The following is a 15,205-nucleotide window of genomic DNA, read 5'->3' on the forward strand; positions in this document are numbered from 1 at the left end:
GGTCCAGCTCTCACTTCCATACATCACTACTGGGAAACCCATAGCCTGAACTATACGGACCTTTGTTGGCAAGGTGATGTCTCTGCTTTTTAAGATGCTGTCTAGGTTTGTCATTGCTTTTCTCCCAAGAAGCAGAAGTCTTTTAATTTCGTGACTGCTGTCACCATCTCCAGTGATCATGGAGCCTCCATTTCTTCCCCTTCTATTTGCCGGGAAGTGATGGGCCCAGTGGCCATGATCTTTGTTTTTTTGATGTTGAGCTTCAGACCATATTTTGTGCTCTCCTCTTTCACCCTCATTAAAAGGCTCTTTAATTCCTCCTCACTTTCTGCCATCAAGGTTGTGTCATCTGCATATCTGAGGTTGTTGATATTTCTTCCGGCAATCTTAATTCCGGCTTGGGATTCATCCAGCCCAGCCTTTCGCATGCAGGGATTTATAATATGCAAAATGAAGAAGGGAAGTCACTGATTTTTTTAAGGATGTTAAAAGGAGTATTTTAAATTGCTAAACAGAAAATTTAATAAAAGACTTGAGGCAGGTGCCAAGCCCTAACACAGAACTGGCATCTCCTCCCCTCCTTACATTGTATGACATCCATTTGGGCAGATTCCTGTCTTGCGTCCGGATTAGGGACTCCTTGCACCAGCACTGCAGGCAGATGCAATCAGGTTTGTGATTAGGGTTTCCTGACAGGCTCTTGTCCCCAAACACAAGGTATCGCTTGAGAGGAAGGAAAATATCTTTATTTAAAGGCTGCTTATGGCACAGGCTCAGCAGCAAGCAGAAGGCCCAGAAGTCGAGATCTGCGAGGAGAGGAGCACGGCCAGAGATTTGCAGCCGCCTTAAAGCTCCGGTATCCAAGGACGCTGAATGTTAGAAGAATTGGGACAGATAAGAGAAAGGACTTATTCACCGCAGAGTTGATCTGTGGAACTCACTGCCACATGAGGCAGTGATACCCACCAGCTGGGATGGTTTTATTTTTATTTTTTAAATAATATTTATTAATTTTTCAACAATTTAAACACAACACTACAGAAAACAAAGAATATATATACAACAATACATTACAATACAAAAAACACTACAAAACACTAACACAAACAACTAACAAAACAAAACAAAAACCATTTAAAACACAATCCAATTTCAATATCTTATCTTTCATTCACTTATTTCAACGACCTCCTCACACCTCCCTTTTTGTGTTCCACTTCTATTAATTGTTTCAGCAATTCCTTTCCATCTTCCCGTTTTCTATCCTATAATTATCTTAACACTTTCTAACCTTATTTTTCCCTTTAATACTCTATTAATCTATCTATACTTAATTCCTTATAACATTTCTACTAAAGCCATATAACTTCATTCCAACATTTTTCTAACATTCAGTAATTTTACAGTATTTCTGTAAATAGTCTAAACTTTTTCCAGTCTTCTTCCACCGATTCTTCTCCCTGGTCTCGGATTCTGCCAGTCATTTCCGCCAGTTCCATATAGTCCATCAACTTCATCTGCCATTCTTCCCGGGTGGGTAAATCTTGCGTCTTCCAGCTGAGATGGTTTTAAAAGACTGGATAAATTAATGGAGAAGAGGGCTGCCGATGGCTGTTAGCGCCTTCTCTTTTCTCCTCCTCCTCCTCCTCCTCCTGCTCTTCGTGCATCTGGGGCTGCCAAACTGTGCCAAATCCTGGCGAGAGGGGACCGTGATAGCAAACTCCAAGTGGCTGAGGGCAAACGGAAACAGAGCCAAGCAAGGCCAGGGAGAAACGAGGGAGAAGGAGCTGACATCCGTGCATCCCTTCTAATTCTACAATTCTTTGATTCTATGAAATTTACATAATACCAAACAGGGAAAACCTGCACCAAAGCAGCCTAATAATAATAATAATAATAATAATAATAATAATAATAATAATTTATTATTTGCACCCCACCAATCTGGCTGGGTTCCCCCACCACTCTGGGTGGTTTCCAACAAAGTTTAAAAATACATTAAAATGTCACACATTAAAAACTTCCCTAAACAGGGCTGCCTTCAGATGTAGTTGTTCTTATCTTTGACATCTGGTAGGAGGGCGTTCCACAGGGTGGGCGCCACCACTGAGAAGGCCCTCTGCCTGCTTCCCTGTAGCTTTGCTTCTTGCCATAGGGAACCGCCAGAAGGTCCTCAGCGCTGGATCAAGGAAATAAACAACTACCTGACTGTTAGAAGACATCTGAAGGCTGTTTAGGGAAGCCTTTAATGTTTGATGTTTTATTCTGTTTTTAGTGTTCTGTTGGGAGCCACCCAGAGTGGGCAGGGTAATAATAATAATAATAATAATAATAATAATAATAATAATAATGGGAAATGGCTTACAATGAAATGGGATTTTATTTTGCAACTTCTCTTTTCAGGATGAAGTCCCTGGCAGAATTAGGTCGGAGAGTCACAACAAGGTAAGTCCTGGGAGGGTCCCGAGCAAAATGGAGCTACTGGACTGTGACTTAGTTCTGCCCTGTCCTAGGGGAAGAATAATAGAATTGTAGAGTTGGAAGGGAATATGCAGCTATCCCTTACGGGGATCGAACCTGCAACCTTGGTGTTATCAGTTAGTGGCAGGTTTAGGGATTAACGTGAGCCATTTACGTAGAATTTTCAGTTTCAAGTCTGGTGCAAAAAACCCCAAAGAATGTGAATTCACTTCATTGCCCCATTGAATAAAAGTGTCTGTACAGTTTTTGGTTGCCATCTGAACAAGTTTACCCACAAATAAACATGTATATGAACTAATTATATCATTTTCAATGCATTAAAATGAATATTCTCTTATTTTAAATGAAAATTTTCCAATATTCTCATTAATTTAACATCGCTATATACCATCAATGGTGTAGCGTGGGGTACAGAATGATTAAGGGTGCAAAAGTTCAACATCCAGTTGTGTTGCTGGGCTCTGTTCAAAACGGCTTCGCTGTGCGAACCAGTGACATAACCAGGCAATGCAACAACCCTTCTTATTTCTGCGACTCCGATCTCCTGGGTAACACAGATGCCATTAGGCAGTTGAATGCGCATGCGTACGCCATTCATTTCCCTCCTTCCAAACCCCGTCCCTCCGTGTGCCCCCGAATGCTGGCAACCCACGTAATGCCACTGCACACCATTCTTGGATTAGCTATTTCCGGGGCGTTCACACCCATGAGATTTCACCAAACGCACCCTCTCTTTCCCCCACAAAAGTCGTTTCACCAAAACAATGGGAGAATGACCTAGGCTATGAGATTAACCCCACTCAATGGACCAGAATGTGGTCTAAACCCCCCTTTAAATCCATATCAACGAAAAGAAGAGAACTCACACTGAAACTCACTTATAGGTGGTACCTAACACCCAGAAAACTAGCGCTAATACGCCCAGGAACCTCACCAAAATGCTGGAGAGGGTGCACCTCCACAGGCACATACCTCCACATGTGGTGGGAGTGCCCCAAAACCCAACTATTCTGGACAACAACCATACGAGAAATATGTAAAATAACTAAGCAAGTATTAGACTTCACCCCAGAATTGGCCCTACTAAACATCTTCAAAGATAACAATGCCCATTTACACCACAAAGAACTCATAACCCACCTACTTTCAGCAGCCAGAAACACCATAACCAGACACTGGAGAGACCTGTCAGGAGTAAGCATGGACCACTGGTACCAAATAGTATGGGAAACAGCCCTACTAGAAAAATTAACCAATAAACAGAAACTGACATGAGGACAAATAGAAGAAGACGCCTTCACCCTGGTATGGCTCCCCTTTATCACATACACAGCCCAACAAGACAATGACAAAAATCCACCAACAGCATACAAATCAATATGGCTAACCTGATCCAAAACACCCACCCACCTCACTCACACGTGAAAACGAAGATCACCACAGCCAACCACAAATGAACAACCACACCCTAGGCCAATCCCAACCTCTCTCACCACCAAAGGAACACAAGTGAACAGCAAAGAACCTGCACAAGCAACGCTGACACAAAACCCCACATATATTAAGTAAAATAGAAACAGCGCCACCCGACCCCAACCCCACCCATCTTCCCTCCCTCCACCTCTTTCGCCCTTTTCTTCCTAATGTCTCAACAAATGAAACTGATTTGTAAAAATGTTACATGGAAAAATACAAGAGAGAGACATTACACATCTGTAAATCAAGAAAATCTTTAATAAAAATACAAAAAAAGAGAGAAGTCGCCGCACCAGTTTGGCCAGCTCACAAAGCTGCGACGTGGGTGGTCTGGATAGGTGTAGATGTGACTTCCTGGGTGGTCCGTGGGCCGGCTGGTAGCTTTCTTCTGCCTCGGTTGGGTTTAGTGACTCCTGGTGGCTTTCCGCACGGCAGTGGACTCTAATCAGCTTGAAAGCAAACGTGTTGTTTTGCTTTGCAGTATTCTGAAGCCGCTGCCCACCTCGCGGAGGACTGCGAAGAAGCTGAGAGACTTGGAGCCGTTGATGGATCCCTGAGGTGTGATGTCTTCATCTCGAAAAACTGGGGCGGCCTGTGAGGCAGGGTAGCTGCTGGTGTTTCTTAACCCCAAAATCTGCAGAGACTTTCCTGCAAGCTCCCTTCTCGCTGGTTCGAATCCTGCGGGCGCCTGAAGATCACAAAGGCGACAGGAAGCGTCCGAATCACACCTGCAAGGCCACAACTGCACCGCACACCTAAATCACTACGATACCACTTTATAAACAGTCATGTCTGCCTCCCAGAGAATCCTGGGAGTTTGTGCAGAGAGTTTTCCGGAGACCCCCTTTATTCCCCTCCCAGAGCTACAATTCCCAGAGTGGTTTAAACCACCACCATCATCATTTTTTATTTGTATGCCGCCTTTCCACAGTTAAAAAAACAATGCGCAAGGCGGCTTACAGCATAACAAGATTTACATAATTACAATAAATAAACCACATCAGAAAAATACACAACCAAATGGGAAACAATTTCCACATACAGTGGTGCCCCGCAAGACGAATGCCTCGCAAGACGGAAAACCCGCTAGACGAAAGGGTTTTCCGTTTTGGAGGTGCTTCGCAAAACGAATTTCCTATGGGCTTGCTTCGCAAGACGACAATGTCTTGCGAGTTCCTGCTGGTTTTTCCCCCCTCCCCCCTTTTTCTAAGCCGCTAAGCCGCTTATCAACTGATCCGATCAGCAGATAAGCCGCTAATAGCGCTAATCCGCTAATCCGTCAATGGGCTTGCTTCGCAAGATGAAAAAACCGCTAGATGAAGAGAATCACAGAACGGATTCTTTTCGTCTTGCGAGGCACCACTGTAAATCAAAATTGTATAGTTGGAAGGGACCACAAGGGTCACCTATAATGGTTATCTTATTATGATTATTTTACTATTAGGCTGTCTGTCATCATGTTTTTTATAAGGTTTTTCTGTAATGTGTTTTTAATGTTGTACAGCGCCCTGGGAACTTCTGGTACAGGGCAGTATATAAATGGAATGATAATGGTAATAGTAATTATTGTTGTTATTGTTACAGCCCTGTGCAATGTAGGAATATTTTGCCTACTTGGGGCTCGAATCTGTGCCCCTGAGATTAAGAGTTCCATCCTCTACCGAATGAGTTATTCCAATTGTTTTTAATATTATGTAATAATGTTATAACCTGGGACAAATGAAACATCTAGTGACAAATATTTCCTTGCTTGATTTGCAGTGAGGAAACGGCGAGGGCTGTGATTCGATGGACTCGGCACGATGATTCTGCAGACAGCTTTTGCGAAGTGGACGGTATTGGCTCTTGTGGTTTAACATGTTTCTGTCCCACCTTCCTCCCAAGTTGGGGTATTTCCTGGGGTTTATTTGAACTGCGATTAACGCAGCTGGAAGAATTTTATTTTTAAAAACCCAAATTCTTCTAGACTCGTGTTGCGTAAATAGGGACAGCAACATTATTTGTTTGTTTGTTGCCTTGTTGCTGTTGACATCGGCTTTAAAAAACCCTCAAATTGAACCTGGCTGGTGGAGGTGGGGGGACGTAAAAATGAAAAAGGAAGATGTGTGTGGAGAGAGAGAGAGAGCAGGGCAAAGACATAAACAGAGCTCATAAGTATTCCACATGCCCAGTCGTGTGGGGCAAGCAGTAGCTGTTCTCAGGCAATCGTCGTGCAGCGGTGAAACTCACTGCCACAGGAGACAGCGATGGCTAGCGAGCTGGATGGCTTTAAAAGGGAATTATGCAGATTCCTGCAGGAGGAAAGGGCTATCAATGGCTGTTGTTGTTTAGTCCTTTAGTCATGTCCGACTCTTTGTGACCCCCTGGACCAGAGCACGCCAGGCAGTCCTGTCTTCCACTGCCTCCCGCGGTTTGGTCAAACTCATGCTGGTAGCTTCGAGAACACTGTCCCACCATCTCGTCCTCTGTCGTCCCCTTCTCCTTGTGCCCTCCATCTTTCCCAACATCAGGGTCTTTTCCAGGGAGTCTTCTCTTCTCATGAGATGGCCAAAGTCTTGGAGGCTCAGCTTCAGGATCTGTCCTTCCAGTGAGCACTCAGGGCTGATTTCCTTCAGAATGGAGAGGTTTGATCTTCTTGCAGTCCATGGGACTCTCAAGAGTCTCCTCCAGCACCAGAATTCAAAAGCATCCATTCTTCGGCGATCAGCCTTCTTTATGGTCCAGCTCTCACTTCCATACATCACTACTGGGAAAACCACAGCTTTAACTATATGGACCTTTGTTGAGGCAGCATAGTGTAGTGGTTAAGAGTGGTAGACTCGTAATCTGGTGAACCGGGTTCGATTCCCTGCTCCTCCACATGCAGCTGCTGGGTTACCTTGGGCTAGTAAATCAAAATATCAATGGCTATTAGCCAGAATAACTCTGCTCTGCTTCCACAGTTGGAGGAATTGATGCGTCTGAATGCTGGAAACCACAGGAAGGGAGAGTTTCTCCTGTGCTCAAATCCTGATTGCAGGTTTCCCACAGGCATTTGGCTGGCAACTGCGAGAACAGGATCCTGGACTAGATAGGGCATTGGCCAGATTCAACAGGCTCTTCCTATGTTCATAAGAACATATGGAATAATATATGAGATTTGGGTGGTGCACAGCGGCAAGAGTATTGTTAGCCCAGAAGTGGAAGCAAGAAGAAATTCCGACGAAAGAAGAATGGCAGACGAAATTAATGGAGTATGCAGAATCGGACAAAATGACAGGAAGGATTTGAAACTTGTGGGACCAGAGATTTGCAGAAGATTGGAAGAAGTATATGAACTATCTAAAGAGCAATTGCAACCAACAAATTACACTAATAGGACTGCAAGAAGTTTTGTAAGGAGAAATATACAAAGTGTTACAAAGTAGAAAAAGATAGAGATATTGGTTATGAGTTTGAAATGTAATAGGGAAAGTAAGAAATGCATACTAAGAGATTAGATTGGGAAATTTTCAGACAGGACTGATGGAAGTCAAAAAATTGAATAAGATGTAAAAGTAGGTTTAATTATTGTTGAAAATGGTATGTTAAAAAAACTAATAAAATTATATATATGTGTGTAAAAAGATATTTGGGTGGCTCTGTGGTCTAAACCACTGAGCCTCTTGGGCTTGCCTATCAGAAGGTTGGCGGTTTGAATCCCCTTGACAGGGTGAGCTCCTGTTGCTCTGTCCCAGCTCCTGCCAGCCCTGCAGTTCGAAAGCACACCAGCGCAAGGAGATAAATAGGTACCACTGCAACAGGAAGGTAAATGACATTTCCATGCACTCTGGCACTCGTCACAGTCCTCTGTGCACCAGTAGTGGTTTAGTCCTGCTGGCCACATGACCCGGAAAGCTGTCTGTGGACAAACGCCGGCTCCCTCGGCTTCAAAGCAAGATGAGCACCGCAACCCCATAGTCACCTTTGACTGGACTTAACCGTCCAGAGGTCCTTTACCTTTAGTTTTACCTATGGAGTATCCACAGCTTTACAGGGACGTGGGTGGCGCTGTGGGTTAAACCACAGAGCCTAGGACTTGCCAATCAGAAGGTCGGCGGTTCGAATCCCCGCGACGGGGTGAGCTCCCGTTGCTCGGTCCCTGCTCCTGCCAACCTAGCAGTTCGAAAGCACATCAAAGTGCAAGTAGATAAATAGGTGGGAAGGTAAACAGCATTTCCGTGCGCTGCTCTGGTTCGCCAGAAGTGGCTTAGTCATGCTGGCCACATGACCCGGAAGCTGTACGCTGGCTCCCTCGGCCAATAAAGCGAGATGAGTGCCGCAACCTCAGAGTCGGTCATGACTGGACCTAATGGTCAGGGATCACTTTACCTTTATCCACAGCCTTACAGAGGTCAGTATCCTGTTCCTTTCTTGCAGACTGAAACGGTACAGCTCTGCAACAGAGATATTGCATGAGTCTTCTTGCTTGAGCTCTCAGACCAGGCAATTTCAAAAGCAAGAAGGTTATTGGCTGGAGAACACATAGCAGCGAGGGAAGGAAGGAAATATGGGGACTGTTATTTACTTGCAGCTTCCCCCAAAGACAACATTTGATACAACCAACACAGTCCATAATCCTTGAAATGTTCCTAAAATGGAGTCTAAACCTTGGGCCAGCCACACTTCTTTGAAGTCTCTCAGCCCCACTCACCTCACAGAGTGTTTGTTGTGGGGGAGGAAGGGAAAGGAGATTGTGAGCCGCTTGGAGACTCCTGAAGGGGAGTGATAAAGCGGGATATCAAATCCAAACTCTTCTTCTTCTGTCTTTCTGATTAAAATACGGAAATGTCTTTTTTCTTAGATATCCAGTCTCCAGAAGCGGAGTACGTGGATTTGCTTCTCAATCCAGAACGTTACACGGGCTACAAGGGACCTGAAGCATGGAAGATCTGGAACAGCATCTATGAAGAAAACTGTTTCAAGTAGGTTCCTTTTGAGTGGCTGGATTCTGAGATTTATTAAATTAAAAAAAACACACACATCCTTTTACAGCCCATGGTTTCCTGCCATGGGGTTATTTGCTTGTTTATAAAATGCTTATCGCCCAATAATAGAAAGCATAACGTTTGCTATCAAAAAAGTGCATGTGCTCTGCATGTTTTTATTGGAAGCCTTGTCTATTCATATGAATGTGTATAAGGTTATATCCAATTGTATAAATTGTCTGTAATTTTTTATTCAAACAAACAAGTTCAAAGTAATAGTAAAAACAGTAATAAAAGCAGGAAGAATAAAATTACAAGATAATAAGAAGAAGAAGAAAAAGAAGAAGAGGTTGCATTTTATTTGAAATTGTATTTATACCTGTAACATCTGTAATATTTTTATTGTATTTTGAGGTGGCTTCAAAATGCCTCCTAGGAAGTGATTTGTTAATTAATTAATTACTAATGGATTGCATTTGCATTTGTAATAGCAATTATATTTTAAAACGTTTAAAAATACATTATAAATCATAAAAAAGCTTATCGCCTGCCTCTCAAATCTGCTTTCTTAGATGACCTTTAACAAAAAAATTAAAATCCGTACGAGAAATAAAAGCAAAAAACAAACTAATCCTAAAGCAGCCGTAAAAGCAGCCAAAAAGCCTACAGCGCCCGATGACCCATAAAATAAGGCCACGGCAATGCTGACATGCGCCCATAATTTTAAATGTTTCAGAAAGAAAATACAAAGAACTCGGTTTAAAAGCTTGAACAAATAGGCTTTGGGCACCAGTGTAAAATGCTGTGATCATGGCAGGCGATAGGTTAAATGGTTAAGGGGAGGGTGTTCCAACTCCCAGGGGGCCACAGCCAAAAAGACCCTGCTGTGTGCTGCTGTTTGCCTTTCTTCCATAGACGCAGGTGTTGAATTAAGATGTCGAATGACTATCTTGACAACTGGGCAAGATTCACAGTGGGGAGTAAGCTGACCTTTGCTAACCTGACACCCGCCATATTTTTTTGGACTACAACTCCCATCACCCCCAGCCAGCGCAGCAAAGGCTGCCGCAATAAGCAGGCACTTTGCAGGCACCTGGCTCGCAATAATAATAATAATAATAATAATATAGTATTTATACCCTGCCATCTGGCTGAGTTTCCCCAGCCACTCTGGGCGGCTTCCAATCAAATGTTAAAAACAGTGCAGCATTAAATATTAAAAACTTCTCTGAACAGGGCTGCCTTCAGATGTCTTTTAAAGATAGGATAGCTGCTTATTTCCTTCACATCTGGTGGTAGGGCATTCTACAGGGCGGGCGCTACTACTGAGAAGGCCCTCTGTCTGGTTCCCTGTAACCTCACTTCTCGCAATGAGGGAACCACCAGAAGGCCGTCAGAGCTGGACCTCAGTGTCCGGGCAGAACGATGGGGGTGGAGACGCTCCTTCAGGTATACAGGACCAAGGCCGTTTTGGGCTTTAAAGGTCAGCACCAACACTTTGAATCGTGCTTGGAAACATACTGGGAGCCAATGCAGATCTCTCAGGACCGGTGTTATGTGGTCCCGGCGGCCACTCCCTGTCACCAGTCTAGCTGCCGCATTCTGGATTAATTGCAGTTTCTGGGTCACTTTCAAAAGTAGCCCCACATAGAACGCATTGCAGTAGTCCAAAACATGGGCTTTGTAAGTCTGCGTTCTGAATTGCCTCTAGAAACGGACAAGATTCCTGTGAAGTTCTTTTAAAGAGTTGGCATGATGTGTTCCCTAACACATGATGGAAGGATTGTATCTCATCTGTGAAATATTGGAATTGTGTACAGATTACTTTTTCCTTCAGAGCTTAAGCCAAGGGCAGCCTAGGACGGGGCCTTTTCGGTGGTGGCACCCTGTTGGTGGAAAGCCACCCAAGCAGAGATGTACCTTTAGCAGGCTGTCTTTGGGCTTCTGGGAACAGTCAGCACAATTTTGTTTCCCTGGCCTTTTTAGCAGAATGTTTGCTCTTTCCCACAGTCGATTGGCTTGTTTTAGTGATGGCTTTTTATTAGAGATCATTTCTTTTCTTTTCCCCCCAAATAATATTTATTATTTTCAGTAGATAAACATAGAAAAAAAAAACAATAATAAAAACAAAGAATAAAAGAAAAAGAGAAAAAAGAAAAAAGATACATACAGCATATTACCACTTAATTAATTAAAATTAAATACCATCCATCTTCATAAACATAGTATTTGACTTCCTCGAATCTCTTCCATCTGAATTTCTTAGTAATTATATGTAGCAGTTTCCAATATCAGTGTTTCAAAAGACCATATCACAGTCCTAATCATATTACATAACTTTCCTTATCGTACATTTTCTTCTTTATAAATTTAATTCCAGTTTAATCCTAGGCCTAATTGTTTCTTTCAAGTGGTTGCATATCTTTAATATTACAATATTTATTCAAATAGTCTTTAAATTTCTTCTAGTCTTCTTGGTGTTCCTCTTCTTTCTGGTCGTGGATTCTCCCGGTGAGATCAGCCAGCTCCATAAACTCCATCATCTTCACTATTAGAAATTGTTTCTGGAGGGGAAATGTATGTCACCTGGAAATCTGATGGAATGGTGGGGTACAAATGTTTTTTTAAAAAAATTAAAGCACCCTTTTGATTTATTTATTTTTTAAATACTTCTTTGTCTCCTAGACCTCAGTCTGTAAAAAGGCCTTTAAATCCCTTGGCTTCTGGAAGAGGTGAGTTCATATTTTGTTTGACACTGCCTGCTTGATAGTGCTGTAAAATCAGTTTTTTTAGAAATACCGTTTTAAAAAAATAAAAATTGGGGAAAGCAGCTGATACAAATGAGAGAACGGTTAAAGAGCCTGAAGATTTTGCCAGGTGTGCAGAAAGATAGCGAGGAATTCGGTTTGGAATTAGCCGCAGATTTCAGAATCCCCAGGGTTTCAATTTTCATTGAACCAAAAAGTAGAGTTTCTAGTCCCTGTGGATGCAAATCTAGACTTGAAACGTATGCTGGCAATGGCTGTGTAGTGGCTGCATAAGATTCCCCATTATGGCAAGATACAGTCAAATAAGACAGGAAATGCAAATTTGTATAATAATGCAGGACTGGGATGCAGAATTTTAATATCTTATAATGCAGAATACACTTAGTCCTCATCTTAGGTGGTCAGCCAAATAATCTAGACATGCAGGGGGAAGTTGTCGCTCCTTTTTGAAAGTGTAGTGTGAGTGGTAACATTATCTTTTTCTTAAATTTGCAGCTGCAGGAGAAAATGAAGGTGAGTCTCTCTCCAGCTGGGGCCGAGAAGGACAAATTTCACGAAGGACAGAAAGCCCCTAGTCGCTGCTGTCAATTAATTCCACATTCCAGGACAGTACAGCATTGACCTCAACATTTTTGCATTTCATTTCGTTTCACACACTTTATAAGAATCTGGTCGAATACACACACACACACACACACACACAAATCATAATAGAAACATAACTTTGAAATAAACAACTTATATCGAGTAAAGTAATATTCATCCATTAGAATACAATGAAAAGGTAAAAGAGCCCTGACCGTTAAGTCCAGTCACGGACGACTCTGGGGTCGCAGCGCTCATCTCGCTTTATTGGCCGAGGGAGCCGGCGTTTGTCTGCAGACAGCTTTCCAGGTCATGTGGCCAGCAGGACTAAGCCGCTTCTGGTGAACCAGAGCAGCGCACGGAAACGCCGTTTACCTTCCCGCTAGAAAGCGGTCCCTATTTATCTACTTGCACTTTGACGTGCTTTCGAACTGCTAGGTTGGCAGAAGCTGGTACTGAGCAATGGGAGCTCACTCCATTGCAGGGATTTGAACCACCAACCTTACGATCTGTCCACGAATGGTCTGGGAACCGGCGTGTTTTTACATGAGTAGAATGTGTCCTTTTATTTAAAATGCACCTCTGGGTTATTTGTGGGGGATAGGAATTCGATCATTTTTTTTCCTTTTCAAAATATAATCTGGACCCCCACAAGGTCTGAGGGACAGTGGACCGGCCCCCTGCTGAAAAAGTTTGCTGACCCCTGATATATAATGTCTGTGGCAGCAACTCTGTTCTGAAGCCTCCTAGGGCTGGAGAGTGAGGGGCGAGGCAGGTGGAAAAAGCCATCGCTTGATGGCCAGCACAAAGCCTCTCTCCCCGGCTCCCATCGCGTTTGACCACTGGCCATGCCAGCAGCATCTAGAAGCACCAGGGAAGTTGGAAGTCAGGTTTATAATCTGCGGCCAAGGTCCCCTTCGGTCTGAATCCTAGCAGGGCTGTTGTGTTTAGCCCAGCCTTTTCCAACTTGGAGCTGCACTCGCTGTGGCTGATGGGACTTGTAGTCAATAATAATAATAATAATAATAATAATAATAATAATAATAATAATAATAATTTGTTATTTATACCCTGCCCGTCTGGCTAGGCCTCCCCAGCCACTCTGGGCGGCTTCCAACAAAAGATTAAAATACAGTAGTGCATCAAACATTAAAAGCTTCCCTAAAAAGGGCTGCCTTCAGATGTCTTCTAAAAGTCTGGTAGTTGTTGTTCTCTTTGACATCTGGTGGGAGGGTGTTCCACAGGGCAGGTGCCACTACCGAGAAGGCCCTCTGCCTGGTTCCCTGTAACTTGGCTTCTTGCAGTGAGGGAACCGCCAGAAGGCCCTCAGAGCTGGACCTCAGTGTCCGGGCAGAATGATGGGGGTGGAGACGCTCCTTCAGGTATACTAGACTGAGACCGTTTAGGGCTTTAAAGGTCAACACCAACACTTTGAATTGTGCTTGGAAACGTACTGGGAGCCAGTGTAAAATATCTGGAAGAGGCAGGAGGTTGATAGAGGCCAATTACAACCTCTGCTTTGCATGCAACAAATGTGATTTATTTTTTTTAACATTCACCTTTCTCTCATGGAAGAATCCTTCTGACTAGTGTCTTGTTTCTGTATTTCCAGGGAACATGTTTTACAGCTGGCTGCAAGGTACCCACCTTTTCTTGTTTGCTTCGCCCTCGATAACCAAGGCAATATCGTATTATTTATTACAACGTTGTTATTAGTAGCATTAGCATTATTTTAACGTATTACCTACCCTTCTTCCAAATTGCAGATTGCATGTTTAAAACACAGTTTAGAAACCTACGCTGCATTTATTCCATTGCCCAATTTTTATACTCTCAGCTGCAGGTGTGCTCTCTTCGTTTCTTTTTCAATATCTCTGAATATTTCTTGCAGGTGTCTGTGTGGAGAAGAGGGCTTTCTACAGGCTCATTTCGGGCCTCCATGCCAGCATTAACATCCATCTCAGCGCCAGGTACCTTTTGGAAGGTACTGCGTTCTAATTCCTTTGGGAGGCTATTGTTTTTTTGCTTGTTTTGCTGTTACTTGTTTGTGTGCAGGAGCGTCCTGCAGCCAAACTGGAAGCTGCGCTGGACCTTCGGCTTCTGAAAAGCGTTCGAAAACTGGAACACTCCTGGGTTTCGATCATTCAGGAGCCAAGGCGCTCGGCTTCCAAGGTATGACTGAACAGTGGTACCTCGGAAGTCGAACGGAATGCGTTCCGGAAGTCCGTTCGACTTCCAAAATGTTCAGAAACCAAGGTGCAGCATCCGATTGGCTGCAGGAAGCTCCAATCAGAAGCCAAGTCAGATGTTTGGGTTTCAAAGAACATTCGCAAACCGGAACACTCGGTTTGCGGCATTCGGGAGCCAAAATATTCAACTCACAAGGCCTTCGCGAACCAAGGTATGACTGTATATAAATTTAACTAATAATAATACAGTCATACCTCGGGTTACAGACGCTTCAGGTTGCGTTTTTTCGGGTTGCGGGCTGCCGAAACCCGGAAGTACCAGAACAGGTTACTTCTGAGTCTTGGCAGTCGCACATGCGCAGAAGTGCTAAATCGCACTTTGCACATGTGCAGAAGCGCCGAATCACAACCAGCGCGTGTGCAGACGCAGGGTGCGAACGTGTATCCCGCACGGATCACGTTCGCAAGCCGAGTGCCCACTGTACAGTGGTACCTCGGTTTAAGGACAGTCCTGTTTGAGAGCAATTTGGTTTACGAACTCCGCAAACCAGAAGTAGTGTCCCGGTTTGTGAACTTTACTTCAGTCTAAGAACAGAGTCCGAACGGTGGAAGGGCACTGCAGGTGGGAGGCCTCATTAGGGAAAACGTGCCTTAGTTTAAGAACGGTTTCAGTTTAAGAGCAGATTTCCGGAACAGATTAAGTTTGTAAACTGAGGTACCACTGTAGTAGTAGTAGTAGTAGTAGTAGTAGTAGTAATTA

The 15,205-nt window shown here is 43.6% G+C and overlaps 1 protein-coding gene and 1 long non-coding RNA gene across 2 annotated transcripts in view; both read left to right on the forward strand.

The window, feature by feature from the left end:
- LOC310712974 overlaps positions 1 to 15,205 on the forward strand; it is an 84,344-nt gene that overhangs the window by 57,713 nt on the left and 11,426 nt on the right. The window lies entirely within an intron of this gene.
- The window catches only part of ERO1A (endoplasmic reticulum oxidoreductase 1 alpha), a 34,328-nt gene that overhangs the window by 8,712 nt on the left and 10,411 nt on the right, over positions 1 to 15,205 (forward strand). Inside the window, exons 4-11 of the mRNA XM_083515488.1 lie at positions 2,404 to 2,445; positions 4,439 to 4,515; positions 5,719 to 5,792; positions 8,780 to 8,900; positions 11,589 to 11,635; positions 12,167 to 12,184; positions 13,869 to 13,895; positions 14,148 to 14,240. Of these exons, the coding sequence (XP_083371614.1) occupies positions 2,404 to 2,445; positions 4,439 to 4,515; positions 5,719 to 5,792; positions 8,780 to 8,900; positions 11,589 to 11,635; positions 12,167 to 12,184; positions 13,869 to 13,895; positions 14,148 to 14,240 (499 nt within the window). The remainder of the gene's footprint in view (positions 1 to 2,403; positions 2,446 to 4,438; positions 4,516 to 5,718; positions 5,793 to 8,779; positions 8,901 to 11,588; positions 11,636 to 12,166; positions 12,185 to 13,868; positions 13,896 to 14,147; positions 14,241 to 15,205) is intronic.

Source organism: Podarcis liolepis (genome assembly GCF_965112155.1).
Source record: "Podarcis liolepis genome assembly, chromosome: 1".
Classification (NCBI taxonomy): Eukaryota; Metazoa; Chordata; class Lepidosauria; order Squamata; family Lacertidae; genus Podarcis; species Podarcis liolepis.